General features: G+C 43.9%; 1 protein-coding gene across 1 annotated transcript in view; it reads right to left on the bottom strand.

Annotated features, from left to right (window-relative positions):
- Positions 1-1301: 1301 nt before the first annotated feature.
- Positions 1302-16042, bottom strand: part of LOC139172507 (chymotrypsinogen B-like) — a 17831-nt gene continuing 3090 nt past the window's right edge. The window contains exons 3-7 of the mRNA XM_070761654.1: positions 13039-13118; positions 8468-8546; positions 8023-8203; positions 6089-6222; positions 1302-1504 (exon numbers count right to left, since the gene is read on the bottom strand). Of these exons, the coding sequence (XP_070617755.1) occupies positions 1343-1504; positions 6089-6222; positions 8023-8203; positions 8468-8546; positions 13039-13118 (636 nt within the window). The 3' untranslated portion in view covers positions 1302-1342. The remainder of the gene's footprint in view (positions 1505-6088; positions 6223-8022; positions 8204-8467; positions 8547-13038; positions 13119-16042) is intronic.

Here is a 16042-nt window from a genome sequence, read left to right as displayed (position 1 = left end):
CACCTCCCCCACTGTGCTCCCTGCACATGTGCACAGGACTTTCTGAAGCCTGTTAGGTGAAAAAAAAATGCCCAAATGGGCAAACCGGGCATTCGGGAAAACGCAACTTCCGGTTTGCCCCTTGTGCTGTTTTTTGCACCCTGGAGCTTTAGAGAAGCTTCCATGAACCCTCCAGAGTGCAAAAAACAGCACAAGACCTAAAATGGTCACCTAACATCAAAATCACCATCAAAAAAGCACCACAAAGAATGTTCTTTCTGCGCCAACTCAGGAAGTTCAAACTGCCCAAGGAGCTGCTGATCCAGTTCTACAGAGGAGTCTGTCATCTGCACCTCTATCACTGTCTGGTTCGGTTCTGCAACCCAACAAGACCAACACAGACTTCTCAGGAGAATCAGAACTGCAGAAAAAACAATTGCCGCCAACCTGCCTTCCACTGAGGACCTGTAGACTGCACAAGTCAAAAAGAGGGCTGGGAAAATATTGACTGACCCCTCGCATCCTGGACACAAACTGTTTCAACTCCTACCCGCAAAATGTCACTACAGAGCACTGCACACCAAGACAACTAGACACAAGAACAGTTTTTTACTGAATGCCATCACTCTACTAAACAAATCATTCCCTCAACACTGTCAGACTTTTAACTAAATCTGCACTTCTATTCTACTAGTTTTTCTCATCATTCCTATCATCCTTTTCCTCCCACCTAGAACTGTATGACTGTAACTTGTTGCTTGTATCCTAAGATTTTTATTAATATTGATTGTTTTTTCATTGCTTATTTGACCCCTATGACAATCATTAAGTGTTGTACCACATGATTCTTGACAAATGTATATTTTTCTTTTATGTATGTTGAGAGCATATGCACCAAGACAAATTCCTTGTGTGTCCAATCACACTTGGCCAATAAAAAAATTCTATTCTATTCTATTCAATGGCAAACTGGAAGTTGCGTTTTTCTGAACTTCCGGTTTGTCCGTTGGGGGAATTTCTTTGCCTCCGGGGCTTCTGGGAAGCTTCCATGAAGTGTCCAGAGGATGAAACTGCCATTCCCAATGCCGGAAATCAACTGGCCCGCGCTGGAGGTGAAATATGGCAAACTCTCATGTGCCCTCTGACATGGCACCAGTGCCCTGGGTTCACCATCACAGGTGTGGGGTCTCCTGCTTGGGCAGGGGGTTGGATTAGATGATGGACAAGGATCCTTCCAACTCTGTGAATCTATCTTTCTGCTTTGGCTGGGCCACCCATAAACAAGACACGGACGAAGCTCAGGAGAAAAAAAACCACTTTAATGCCTTCGTTGCCTTTTCTCCTTCTCCCAGGTTCAGAGAGGTCAGTTATTGGCCATGATCTCCTCCGCCCAGTCACCCAAGACGCTGACCCGACCATAGACAGCTGGCGTGGTGACTGAGCAGCGGCTGCTGCCCCAAGAAACGATGCCCACCAGCTTCCAAATGTTGCCATTCTGACACACCAGCGGTCCACCAGAGTCGCCCTGGAGATACCAAAAACACATTAAAAGGGTTTGAGTTCCTTGGAGACCAGGGGTGGGCTGCTGCCCAGACGAGGGGGAGCGCCGTGGGGTAGCAAAAATGGAGCTCCACCCCAGAATACCCAACTTGCACTGAAAGAGGTTGAAAGAAAATGCAGGGAGTCCTGCATAAGCCACGTCCACAATGTGGTAGTAAAAAATTTGGTAGCCCTTCACTGTTGGAGACCCTACCAAATTATCAACGTTGCATGTTTTGAATATAAATAATGACATTAACCTAGATAGGGTTATAAAGGAATTAAACGATAAAGGCATAATGAGAATAGAACAATTATATGAAACAGACGGAAGAGTTAACAGAACTCGCCTTGAATGGTGGTTGGGCCAACAAAAATGGTTGCAGATTAATGCAATATGCAAATATTTGAATAAAACGGAGATTAAAGAGGCATTTTTAAGAGAAGAAAACTGTCTAGAGAGAATACTGAAAGAAAAGAGTAATGATTCAAAAGGACAGGCTAGTAAGATTTATAGTATGTTATTACAAGTGGAAGAGGAAGTGATTAAAGGCCTAACAAGATACTGGCAAAACGAATTACAGATCAATGAAAACGAGATGGAAGAAGTAGTAGAAAATATATATAAGATAAAGAACACAAGAATTAGAGAAATGAGAAGGAAAATCTTACACAAATGGTACTTCACGCCAGTAAAACTAGCACACTTCCAGAGGAAAGGAAAAGGAAACTGTTGGCATGGTTGCCAAATAAAAGGAGTTTTTATGCACGTGCTCTGGGAATGTGCTGAAGTTCAAAAATTTTGGAAGGAAGTACCGAATGAAATTAACAATATGTTAAACATTAATTGGATAATCACGAAAGAATTAGCAATACTAGTTAAACATGGGGAATTACGAGAATTTAGAGAAATCAAAACAGCAGCCTTGGAAAGTGCACAAGCAGTAGTGGTATTAGGGTGGAAGGACAGCAATAAATGGACAATCCAAAATTGGTACTGGTACATGGTGGACCACATTCACTTTGAAATTACGGAATCAAGAATAATTAACTGTGATGAAAATAAATTGGAGAAGCTGATGGCACGATGGAATAAGGTGAAAGATTATATTTTACGTAGAATATTTGACGACAATGTGAAAAATAAACTTCAATCACTCTTTGTATGAAAAGGAATGTAAACCGGAGCCAAGGAAGAAATTGAAATTTATTGTAAATAACTGAACCCCCTAATGGTGGAGGGGTTATTGGTGTTGGGCACTTTTTCTTTAAGCTTTTTTTGTTGTTGTTGTTGTTTGTTTGTTTGTTGTGGAAAAATTTAATAAAAAAACTTATTTTTTTTAAAAAAGAGAGACCCTACTTCCCCCTCCCCCCCATCAGGCAGAATTTTAGGGGTGGGATTGACCCCAATTTTCCCCACTTGGCAGCTGGAAGCCAAAAGATTTTGCAGGTTTAGCTGAAATGTGGGCTTAAAGCATGAGCTTTTTAAGAACCAAGCTAGTGAAAAACCCAATTGTTACATTTGTGCCACCCGCTAAGCTTGGCTAGTATAAACCTGGGTAGTTTCTATGTGGCTTGTTTAAAATAGCCCGCTTTGGTAGTTTATTGTGCAAGGCTTGCATAACTGAGAAGTTGGGGTGAATGATTTATCCAACTACATGTGTTATGAACACAACTGTTTTTTATAATTCAACTTCAACATGGGAAAAACGATAAATCCCAGCTGATGCAATGTCACTGGACCCCCTGAAGAAATATCCAGGTCCAGTTCCAAGCTGAGAGAAAACCACTGGAGGCAAAATGGAAGATGGAGGATGATTGGAAAGATGCTTTAATGCTTAAGCAGAACCACTAAGAACATGGTTCTGGGCAGCTGACCACATGGGTTTGAGAGTGACGGGTTTTTACAACTTCTTTTGGGCTTTGAACTTGAGTTTCCTGTCCCTGTGCAAAAACATGCATTCTATTGGCTGTTGTTAGATTCCCACGGGCCCATGGACAAATCCTAGGAGTTTGTCTGAGATAAGTTTGGTTGAAGTTTGGCTGATGCAATGAAGGGGCTTGTTGGTCAATTCCTATTGTGGCTGATGGCCAAGCCTATCCGTGTTCAGACCTGGCTGCAGGGAATTTGCCTATGAATAAAGCTATCTCCCTCTTCATCTCTTGAGTGCTAACATCTGCTGAGGATGGATGGGGGTTGCTTTCCAAAAGCATGTTTCTCCATTTCTCATCCAGGGAAATATAATATTCTGCCTTTTTAATATTTCTCAAAATATTTCATTCTTCTAGGAGAGAGGTGGTGCTAAATTTCTACACCCCCAAAATGTTGGGTGAACCTTAGTCTCTGGCTTGGATTTAAAAAATTGATTCCTTTAAGTACCAACTTGTAAGGAAACAGTACAACTGCTATACAGTGGTACCTCATCTTACGAACGCCTCTTCTAACAAACTTTTCAAGATACGAACCCGGTGTTTAAGATTTTTTTGCCTCTTCTTCCGAACTATTTTCACCTTACGAACCCAAGCCGCTGCTGCTGGGATGAAAGGGTTTCTTTCCCCCCCCCTTTTTGAAGAAAGAAAAGGGAGGGGCAGCTTGGAGGGGGAAAGACTTTTCATTAACAAAAGTAGAACAGCGTGCTTGCAGGCACTGAAAGGGTGTCTTTTGAAGAAAGAAAAGGGAGGGGCGGCTTGGAGGAGGAAAGACTTTGCAGAGAACAGCAAAGGGTGTCTTTTGAAGAAAGAAAAGGGAGGGGCGGCTTGGAGGAGGAAAGACTTTGCAGAGAACAGCCACAGGCACTGAAAGGGTGCCTTTTGAAGAAAGAAAAGGGAGGGGCGCCCCCTTGCCTTTCTTCCTTCCCACTCATCCTTTAGCCTAGCTTTGCTTCTTCCACCCGCCCCCTTTAGCTGCTTCTCCCTGCCCTCTGTTCTGCCCTCTGTTCGCCTCCCTTCTAAAGTTTGGGATTTTCCTGAAGGATTTGCACTCATTATTTGCTTTTACATTGATTCCTATGGGAAACATTTTTTCGTCTTACGAACTTTTCACCTTACGAACCTCCTCCTGGAACCAATTATGTTATTGTTATTGTGTACTGTTTTTTATTATTGTTGTGAGCCGCCCCGAGTTTTCGGAGAGGGGCGGCATATAAATCCAATAAATCTAATCTAATCTAATCTATAAATCTAATCTAATCATATCATGAGGTGCCACTGCATTTGGACTATAATCCTCCAAATGTCCACTAGAGGGCAGCAAAGGATTAGTGTTATCTAGATCAGTGGTTCTCAACCTGTAGTCTGGGGCCCCCTAGAGGGCTATAATGTCTTCAGAAACGTTATGATTGAAATCTCAAGATAGGATGGGGGGGGGGGTCTATGGCTAACAGATTAGGAGAGTTGGAAGGGACCTTGCAGGTCATCTAGTCCAACCCCTGGCCCAAGCAGGAGGCCCTACATCTGCTTCTATTTAGGATTGAACTCACAACCTCCTGATTGGGAGGCAAGGGCTCCACTTATAGGTCACAGCAGGGTTATTATGACCTACAAAGTCACTTCCTGGTTCAGCCCAATTCAACAAACCAGTAGTGGCAGGTTCCACCCACCCACCCACCCAGGGATGCTTCCGCGCAGTGGAAGTCTACCATTCCCAATCCTACTGGAACAGGCTGGGAGCCCCCCCCCCGCATGTCCCTGTGCCCTGCATGTGTGAGCCCCCCACGCGGGATTCAGCATCTGCACATGCGCAGAAGCCTAATCTCACGCAAAGACAAGATTTCCAGGTTTTTTTCGCTTCTGCACATGCCCAGAAGTGGAAAAAAACCCTGGACATAGCCTAAAAAAGGGTAAGTGGGCCACTTGCTGCTACCGTTTGCCCTGCTCGCCATCATTCGCTCCCCCACCCGTGCGCCTGTCATGGCAGCTCCCTGTCGCCTTTTGCCCTGCCTGCCCTGGTGCCTCTCATGGCAGTGGCTGCCTGCAGTCGCCATCCGCCTTTGCCCTGCTCACCCTAAGGCCTCTCGCAGGGCCATGATGCGGCCGGAGATGGGCAGCACACGGAACGGCACACGGGTGTCTTTCCGGCAGCAAAAATTGCAGGCTTCTTTGCTGCTGCACATGCGTGGCAGCAAAAAAGCCAGTAATTTTTCACCGGAATCGCTCTGGCTGCTCGTGCACGTGGGTGCAAGAGCAGCTGGAACTGGAATGGGCCTACACGCTCTGCTTTCCCCAACCGAACGGCCGTTCTGGGTGTTCCGGGTGGAGCCCACCTCTGCTTCTGAGCATGTGCAGAAGCCACACGGGCACACAAGCAAACTAGTAGTGAAGGATTTAGAATCCACTGCTTCTTCCAACTCTGATAATCTGTTAGATCCAGCTATTTTAAAATCAATCTAGACAACTTTAATCCTTTGCTTCCCTCTAGTGGTAATGTGGATGACTGCAGCCCAAATATAACAGCTTCTTAAAAGTTGCTGCGGTTTCTATTTTTGCAATAAGAGTAGCCTAAAAAACAGAGATAAGCAAATGGAGGAGATTTGGGGGGGGGGTCCATGTATGTGTGTGTGTGTGTGCTCACCATACATGAAGAAGAGCCTGCCGCACCCGCGCAGATCATCGAATCAGTGATTTGGCTGCCCCAAAATTCCATGCACTGCACATTGGACAGGAGAGGCAAGGCTGTTTGTTGCAACTTACACGGGGTGTCAAAAGCTGCAAGAGAAAAGATTAAATCAGCAGCCAGAAAGTTTCCAGTTCTTTGGCTGTTCTCTGGCCTCCCAGAAGCTCAGGACTCACCCCAGAAGGCTGGTCAGCTGCTCCATGTTATATTTTTCTTAGCCTTCCCCCAGATATCTGTTTGCATCACACTGAAGGTACAACACCACACCTTTGGCCTATGATTGTAACCTGAAGTGCTTGCAATGGACAGCGAGAAATCTTTTTATCTTCCTGTTTTCTCCTTGCCTTGCCTTCCTCTGTTATTTTCCATCAACTGAATTTCAAATGTAAATTTTTCAGGGCAGGATTTAAGCTTTTGTATTTCAATGCCACGGAGAAAATAGCTTCATTGCTGAGTTGATGATTTGGGCTAAGAGAAACAAGCATGTTTCTCTCCTCTCCTCTCCTCTCCTCCCCGTCTTCTATCCCTTCCCTTCTCCTCCCCTTCCCTCTTCACCACTCACCTCCTTTCTCTCCCTTCTATTACTGTCTTTCACCTTCACCCTTTCCCTTCCTTTCCCTTGGCACTCAGGAGCCACTTATTCTCTTGGGTTGTACAATACACCTCCCTACTCCTTGGTGAAGTGTGAGAAGCAGCGCTCCACTTTCCTTCACTCACTAGGAGCAGAGATCCCTTCCCTGGATCCTGGAGACACCGGCTGCCAGGAGAAATTGGTGGTCTCAAGTCAGACAGGAGTTTTGTGGGACTGAGGGATGCTGAGCTTCTTAATGTTGACGACTCTAATTCCCTAATTTATGAGTTGAGTTGCAGAGATACTTTGTGCTGTGGTAACTGGTCCCTCTGCAGTTGTACATAAAATAAAACTTCCAGGTGACTTACATGGACCTAATGAAGCTTTCTTGGGAGCAGAAGACTCTTGCAGATTTTGTCCGTCCTAGACCTGGCCATATCTAGCTAAAGTCGGTGAGGTGAACCCTCTTTTCACCCCTTCCCTTCTGGCACAACTTATTCATTCTTCTGCATACTATGAGGGTCATCCGGAAAGAAAGATCACAAGGCATGTAGCTCTCGCAGGGAACGTTTGCGGGGGAAGTTGGGATTCCACTCATGTATCGTGTAGCAGGAAGCCAGCAGAAGAGAACGGGCAGTGCCAGTGGTCAGTAGATCACCGACTGGCGTTGTGGGGGAGGTTAGAGAGGAGCATCCTCATTCCGTTTCCCTTCAAGTGCGAAGTGTGTGCTGCCTGAATACTAAAGGTGATAATGCTGCTGCGATACTGACTGCACACAATCAACAGCGTCAGTGCTGCCCGAGAATTTCTTGACTGTTTTGAGATTGAAGACAAGGCTTTTCTCAACTGTGGAGTGACAGGAGATGAAACATAGGCTTACCACCGGACTCCAGAGAGCAAATGTCAATCAATGCAGTGGCCCCATATCCATTCTCCTTCAGCCAAAAAATTCAAAACTCAGCAATCGGCGAGAAAAAAGTCCTGCCCCCATCGTGCACAAATCTTGGGCCCCCATCACAGCAGCGTTCCTGCCCATAGCATTCATTACAGCATGTACTTTGCACTTGGATGGAAACAGGATGAGGACACCCATCTCTAACCTTCCCCACAATGACAGTCAATGATCTACTGACCACAGGCACCGCTCCTTCTCTTCCGCTGGCTTCCCGCTAAATGATAGTAACATCAACTTCCCCCACAAACATTCCCCGCAAGAGCTATGGGCCTTGTGACCTTCCTCTCCAGATAACCCTCGCGGTTTCAATCCAAAGCAGAAGGAAGGAGCCAACACCTACATAGCCAAGATTCCTCTCAGACCCACCATTGTAGCGCGTCTTGCCCCAGCCAGTGGTAACACAAAGGTCTCCACTCTGGAAGGAGTCGGTAGCATCGGTCAGGCACACGGGAGACACTGTCTCAGTGATCGTGGCAGGCGTGGCCAATTTGATGAGGGCGATGTCGTTGGTGATTTTCGCGGAGTCCCATTCAGGGTGGACAAAGACCTGGCGGGAGAAGAGAGAAGCTGTTATGGCTGCAAGAAGGAGATGAGAATGTGGAGGAAGCCCAGCAGTTCACTCGGTCCAGGGGTGAAATTCCTCATTAAAAAATTTCCTTATGGGGGTAGTTGCCACTTAGACCAATTTTCAAGATCTTTTTTAATCTTTATAAAGCACTATAGAGTAGTATTAGTACCCCCCTTGGTCCTGATTGTATCACCCTGTTCATGAAGCATACTTTGCCTCATGAGGTCTAGCGACCTCACCCACCTGCTGAACCGCCAGCTTCTGTATGTCCTCTGTGGAAGAGCAGCGGTCAAATTCTCCAAGCACCACGACATCTCTGGTCCTGCAGGAGGCAAATGTAAAGTGAATGCCAGGCAAGAAAGCAGGGGCACAGCAGGGCTTGGTGTCAGCCTTACAGACGTGGGTAGGTGACTTGAACAACCCCGGATTGGGAATGTAAAATTATGGGCTCAAGAGCTCGCAAACAAACAAGCTGAAGTCCTATAGCAGTGAAGGCAAACCTATGGCACAGATTAAACATGAGTCGACAGTGTGAAGCAGCTGCAAAAAAAAGGCAAACACAATCAAGAGGAGCAAAGAATCTCGCTCACGTGATGTAATTATTCCTCTCTACAGTACTTTGGTACAGCCACACTTGGAATACCGTGTTCAGTTCTGGGGACTCCAATTTAAAAAGGACATTGATAAACTAGAGCAAGTTCAAAGGAGAGTTATAAGGATGGTGAGTGGTCTGGAAACCATGTCCTACGAGGAACGGTTAAAAGATCTAGGGATGTTTAGTCTGCAAAGGAGAAGGCTGAGAGGAGACTTGATAGCTGTCTACAAATATCTGAAGGGCTGTCACAGAGCAGAGGAATCAGTATTGTTCTCATTAGCACATGGAAGGACTAGAAACAATGGAATGAAACTGCTGGGGAGTAGATTTAGATGAGATATCAGAAAAAATCTTTCTAACGGTAAGGGTGATAAACCAGTGGGACAGTTTGCCATAGGAAGTGGTGAGCTCGCCTTCATTGGAGGTCTTCAAACAGAGATTGGACAATCATCTTCCTGGGATGGTTTAGTGAATCCTGTATTGAGCAGGGGGTTGGACTAGATGACCCTCGAGGTCCCTTACAACTCTATGATTCTATGATTCTGTATCTGCTGGCACGCAAACTGTTGCCCTAGCTCAGCTCCAACGTGCATGTGTGTGCCAGCCAACTGATTTTTGGCTCACACAAAGGCTCTGGAGGGCATTTTTGGCTTCCAGAGAACCTCCAGCAGGATGGGGGAGAGCATTTTTACCCTCCCCCCACTCCAGGGAAACCTTTGGAGCCTGGGGAGGGCGAAACACAAGCCTACTGAGCCCACCAGAAGTTGAAAAACAGGCTACCTCCAGCTTCCAGAGGGCCTCCTGGGAGGTGGGGAAAGCTGTTTTTGCCCTCTACAGCCATTGAGTTCTGGGTGTGGGCACTTGCGCATGTACAATAGCATGCGCCCAGGCTCTTTTGGCACCCGAGGGGGGGGGAAATGCCATCACTGTCCTAGAGGGTCTTTTAATTTTAATTTTATTTTTTAAAATAGTCTTTATTAATTTTCCAACACTAAAAAACACAAATGCAAAATGCAAATACCAAAGAAAATCCCAAACCCAAGACAAGGAAAAATAAATAAAAGTAAAAAATAATAAGACAAAATTCAAATTGAACAAATACAGAATACGTACAAATATAAATGTTTATATTTGCATGTATTTTGTATTTGTACAATTTGATTTTTGTCTTATTATTTTACTTATTACTTAATTAATATTCTTATTATTAAAAATGCTCTACAATATATTTTACAATATTTCATGAAAAAATATATATCTACTTTCCTACTTCACCATTTAAGTTGGTACATGTTTTTTTTGCTGTTAGTAATTTAACCTATAGTTTCATATATATATACATATACAGTATATATATTGCTCAAAAACAATAAAGGAAACACTCAAATAACACATCCTAGATCTGAAAGAATATTCTGAAAGAATATTCTCATTGAATACTTTGTTCTGTACAAAGGTGAATGTGCACAACAGCAGGTAAAATTGATTGTCAATCAATGTTGCTTCCTAAGTGGACAGTTTGATTTCACAGAAGTTTAATTTACTTGGAGTTATATTCTTTTATCATTCAAGTTTTAGGTTTTTTCTGTTTCTTATTTCAATTCTTAATTTCTAGCCAATTGTAAAATCTATTCCAAATTGTATAATAATCTATTTCCTCTTTTTTTTAAAATTCCATCGTCATCCTATCCATTTCAACATATACTTACTAATCACAACTTCATCTGGGGGAATCTTTTTTTGTTTCCCGTATTGTTCAAATGTAATTCTAGCTGCAGTTAACAGGTGAAGAGTTAAGTACTGTTTATCCTTTTTCAATTTTCAAATCCAATATTCCCAGGTCTTTTAGAAGACTTCACTTTTCAGGATGCATAGCGGTTTGGGTTCCATGGAAGGCCTTCCCTAACCTGAATGTCATTCTGAGGTACTGATGCTGTGGATGATGGGATCCCCACACAATTTAAGACTGATTTCGTCTTCGCCCAGGGCAACGTAGCATCCCAGGTAGCCCTTGACTTAAACCACACTGAAGCCCAAAATGTAAGTTTGCTAAGTGAGATATTTCTTAAGTGAGTTTTGCCCCGTTTTACTTTATTTACTAGAGTTGTTAAGTGAATCACTGCCGTTGTTGTCACATGGATGCTAAGTGAATCTGGCTCCCTGCCTTGACTTTTCTTGTCAGACGTTTGCCAAAGGTGATCGCATGACCCTGGGCCACAGTAACCCTCACAAACAGGAGTCGGCTGAAAGCACCCAAATCAGGTGATTCTGGGGATGCCGCAACGATTGTGTGGGAAATGGCCATAAGTTGCTTTTTTCAGTGCCACTGTAACTTTGAATAGTCATTAAGCGTATTTCAGTAGTGCGTTGCTACCTGTACAGTAGAGGATGGCGCATCGGTAGCACACAGCGCGTACACAGCTTCGGTTCTCTTGCACACACATGTCCCAGTGTATTTTTGCATTGTGCGCATATGCAGAAGGAAAATCTCGTGAGGTGACACGTGCACGAGAAATTGGTGATTTTTTGCTTTTGTGCATGCGCAGAAGTAAAAAAATCACCAATATATCACACGTGCGTCCCCTTGCGAGATTTCAGCATGTTTATGCGTTCTGCACATGCACAGAAGCAAAAGCACGCTGGGATGCACATGTGTGTGTATGCAAGAGAACCGAAGCTGTGCACACAGTGCATTGGTAGTGACAGTAATGGTGTATTTTATAAATTGATGACTATCAATATTACCACCAGTGAAGGGATGCAAAAAAATTTACTACCACACTGTGGGTGTGGCTTATTTTGTGGGTGTGACTTACCGGCCATGTGACCAGGTGGGAGTGGCTTGACGATCATGTGACCGGGGGTGGCTTAAAGGTCATGTGACTGGCTTAAAGGTAGCCAACTTAACGTCACTCACATCAAGGGTTAGGTAATTAGGGTGCCTGGCCTCTCCTTGCCTCAAAGAGATACAATTTCCCTATCTGTTTACTATTACTGAAAATCCAAAATATACTCTTTGATATATATGCCATATGTGTGCATACATATTACATACAGGCAGACAAAAATATACATTATCTACTATATGTTCTGCCAGGCTCTCTGGTGGGAGCGTCCTGAAAATTCAAGGGTACAAATTTCAGACACACACACGTTTGAAAATTCAAAATAAAAGAAGCACTCTTTTTGTATTGCAAAGAGCACTCATCCCAAAATAACCCTGGTAGTTTGTATAAGTCCCTTATCAGTCCTTAAGTACTTAGCTTGCAGCTGTGAAGAAACATCAAAGCCCTTCTTCTTCCACAAAGTGAAACACGCACACAAACTTTGCTCTGCTTTGGTTTCAAAGGCGTGAAAAATCAACAAAGTCAAAACAGAAACACACGATTCCTGAAGAACTTCGATCAGATACTCTTCCACAACGGCCAAACCCACATGCTGCTATTTATAGCAGCAACCCTAATTACTGGAGCCCCACCCAAACACAGGTGGCCTCTCTTATCTCCAGTAATATGTCCTTACCTGGTCTCTTCTACACATAATTCTGCGTTTGCGTGGGTCCAAGACATCTTCATCCGAATCAATGGAAGATAATGGAGATTGACTGCCTGGGCTGTGTGCCAAGCCCCCCCTCTTCTAAGTCACTCCCACCTTCTTCTTCGTCCGAGGAAACTAAACTCTGAACTGACTCTGTCGGCAATAACTCAGGCCTATGACATGTTGACGCTTCCCCTGCATCCACCTCCACATTCCCTGGGGCAGGAGTTGGGCCAGAGCCAACCACAACACTATATAAAGTGTATGAAACACAAACGCACGCACGCACAGCTCCTCTAAAATTATACATGTTCAACCTCATTGACTGGTATAGGAAAAACATACCCAGAGCCCAAAAGAGGAAAAAAGAAAACAAAATCAAATTTTTTCTACCGCTTCTGCGTACCTGACCATACCTGTAAGAGCCCATCACTGATTACCACCCACTTTTTAAAAAAAAAGATCAGGAGTGATCTTTTTTAAATCCAATGCCACCATACCTGAACAGTATTTACAAATGACAATGACAAGGTTTCCTGTTCTTAGCTTGAGCTCAGATTCCTTTCCTCCCTTGCTTGAAGCCACAGGTAGTAAGGTGCTTGTTATTACCCCAAATATCTCCCCTGCAAGCTCCAGAGCCCAATGTAATTTCCCCCACAGCAAGGAAGAAGTGGGTACTCACGTCATGCCGCAATGGGCGGCTGTCACCACCCAGTTCTTGTTAACCAGAGACCCGCCGCAGAAGTGCCACCCGCTCGCCTCCTGCAAGGAAAGCCAAACACAACGGCAGTGTGAGAACCCACAGTCAGGCTGGGTCCGCTTGGAGAGCTGGAGAGCTTTTGGGAGCTAACCAAGGCCACGATGGATCCAAGGCCTTTGAGTCTCCCAGTTCAGGCCCCTCTGGAACAGGTAGCCTGCCCTGAAACCCCAGGATTGACATGCCTTCCTCTCCAAATGGGGTTGAGAAGCAAGCCTAGACAATTCAGAATAGAATAGAGCTGGAAGGGACCTTGGAGGTCTTCTAGTCCAGCCCCCTGCTCAAGGAGGAGAACCTATACCAGTGATAGTGAATCACTGGCGCACACTAGTGTGCGCTGAAATTTGATGAAAAAGTTCACACGAGATGTTTGGACAAAGAGAACAGAAATGTTTATTCTCTCTGGGTATACCAAAAACGGTTTACAAAGCAGGTACTCTTCATAGGAAGAGACACTTATACAGAAGCTAAAGAGCAGGTTATATACTATTACACAGAATTCCTCAACCTATGATAGAGGTACACAGAATTCCTTGCCTAAATATGGTCTACATCCTGTTTCTTTTCTCCTAAAGATGAATAGTACCTTATATGGTTTATCATATGCCCTAAACAGATATGAATTGGGTAACTCTCCCTCCCGCAAGAGCAACAGACACTTATCAGCAAACACTTATCTCCTTAAAACAGAATTTAAACAATAGGCACAAAACTTAAAAACAGGAAATACTTACCTTCTGAAAAAGAGAATTTAAACAGACATTGATCTTCTGAAAACAAAATTTAAACTATTTTATACACAATGTATTTTTCCTTCACTAGCATACGCAAACACCCCATTTTGGCAGGTGAACCAAAAAGGTTTTGCCATAACTGACCTATAATAATTTAAATAAGTGATTGTCAGTCTCCTAAAAACCTTCGCTAATGGAGTGCCCATGATTTCTGATGACAAGTTGTCCCCCTGATTAATTGTCCTCACTGTTAGGAAGTTTCTCCTGAATTCCAGGTTGCTTCTCTCCTTGATTAGTTTCCATCCATTGTTTCTTGTCCTGCCCCTCAGGTGCTTTGAAGAATAATTTGACCCCTTCATCTTTGTGGCAGCTCCTCAAAGACTGGAAGACCACTCTCATATCACCCCTAATTCTCCTTTTCTCTAAGCTAGCTAAGCCAAATCCTGCAACCTTTCCTCACATGTTTTAGTCACCAGACCTTTGATGATCTTAGTTGCTCTTCTCTAAACTTTTTCTCTGAACATCTTTTTTTGTAGTATTTTGTGACCAAAATTGGTTGCAGTATTTCAGGTGGGGGTCTTACTAGGGTTTGTAAAGCGGTACTAATAGAATAATCAGGGCTCTGCAAAAGCAGAACTGAGACGTTAAGATTGGGTAAAATAGGAGGAAGAGCCCCATCAATCTCAGTGAAATAAGGCAATGTAGGAGTTCCAGGCAATCCTATGGTTTAAACTCCAGTTGATAGGAAACTTCACACATTGCACATCCACGCACAAAAATAACACAGGCTTTTTTTAAAAATCCAGGTTTTGTCTTCCCTTAGATAAGAACTTAGTATGTGATGCTCACAAAAAGCCAGAGATCTCAATATCGCAGCTGCCATTGTGGCATTTCTGACCACACACCACAGCTATCTCTGCATAGGTATTTTGGGGGTGGGGGAGGAAGGAGAGAAAAAATTTGGAATAGGCTGCAGAAAGGCAAGTACAGAAGACCAAACCTGGGATGCTCTTTTTAGAAACATAGAAGATTGATGGCAGAAAAAGACTTCCTGGTCCATCTAGTCTGCCCTTTCACTATTTCCTGTATTTTATCTTAGGATGAATCTATGTTTATCCCAGACATGTTTAAATTCAGTGACTCTGGATTTACCAACCATGTCTGCCGGAGGTTTGTTCCAAACATCTACTACTCTTTCAGTAATATATTTTCTCAATTGCTTCTGATCTTTCCCCCAACTAATCTCAGATTGTATCCCCTTGTTCTTGTGTTCACTTTCCTATTAAAAACACTTCCCCCCTGAACCTTATTTAACCCTTTAACATATTTAAATGTTTCGATCATGTCCCCCCTTTCCCTTCTGTCCTCCAGACTCTACAGATGGAGTTCATTAAGCCTTTCCTGATAAGTTTGATGCTTAAGACCACCCACCATTTTTGTAGCCCATCTTTGGACCTGTTCAATGTTATCAATATCTCATTCAATTTTATCAATTTAAATCTGCGATTAAAATAAAATCAGAAGGGAAACTGGTGAGACCTTATGGAGGAGGAAACAGAAGAGAATGTCATCTGGAGGCCTCCAAAATGTTGTGCAAAAAGTGATGCCAGAGATACTATAAAAGCTTTGGGTGGAAACACTTGGATGGTCGTACCCCGTGTTAGTGTGTAGTAACTCATTTGCACATTGAAAGGTTGCATGAGTGGAAACCTGATTCTACAGAACACTTAACAGATTAATAGAGTTGGAAGGGAATTTGGAGGTCATCTAATCCAACCCCTAGCTAAGCAGGAGACCTGACAGGTGCTGACAGGTGGCAGCCCAGTCTCTCCTTGAAAGCTTCCAGTAATGAAGCTCCTACAACTTCTGAAGGCCACTTCTGTTCCATTGGTTGATTGTTCTCACTTGTCAGAAAGTTCCTCCTTAGTTCTAGCTTCTAAACCTTGTTCAGTTTCTATCCATTATTCTTTGTCTGGCCTTCAGATTCTTTGGAAAAAACCCTCCTCTCTGTGGCAGCCCCTCAAATACTGGAAGACTGCTATCATGCCTCCCCTGGTCCTTCTCGTTGCTGGACATACCTGATGTCTGCAACCGATCCGTATGGTTTAGCCTCCAGTCCCCTAATCATCTCGGTTGTTCTTTAGGATAAGTATTTGGACTCAAGCTTTAGCTCTGTGGCCTGTGCACTGTGCATA

Source organism: Erythrolamprus reginae, chromosome 9 (assembly GCF_031021105.1).
Source record: "Erythrolamprus reginae isolate rEryReg1 chromosome 9, rEryReg1.hap1, whole genome shotgun sequence".
In the NCBI taxonomy this organism is placed as follows: Eukaryota; Metazoa; Chordata; class Lepidosauria; order Squamata; family Dipsadidae; genus Erythrolamprus; species Erythrolamprus reginae.
Note: the sequence above shows the minus strand (reverse complement) of the source record. Positions and strands in the feature narration are given on the sequence as shown.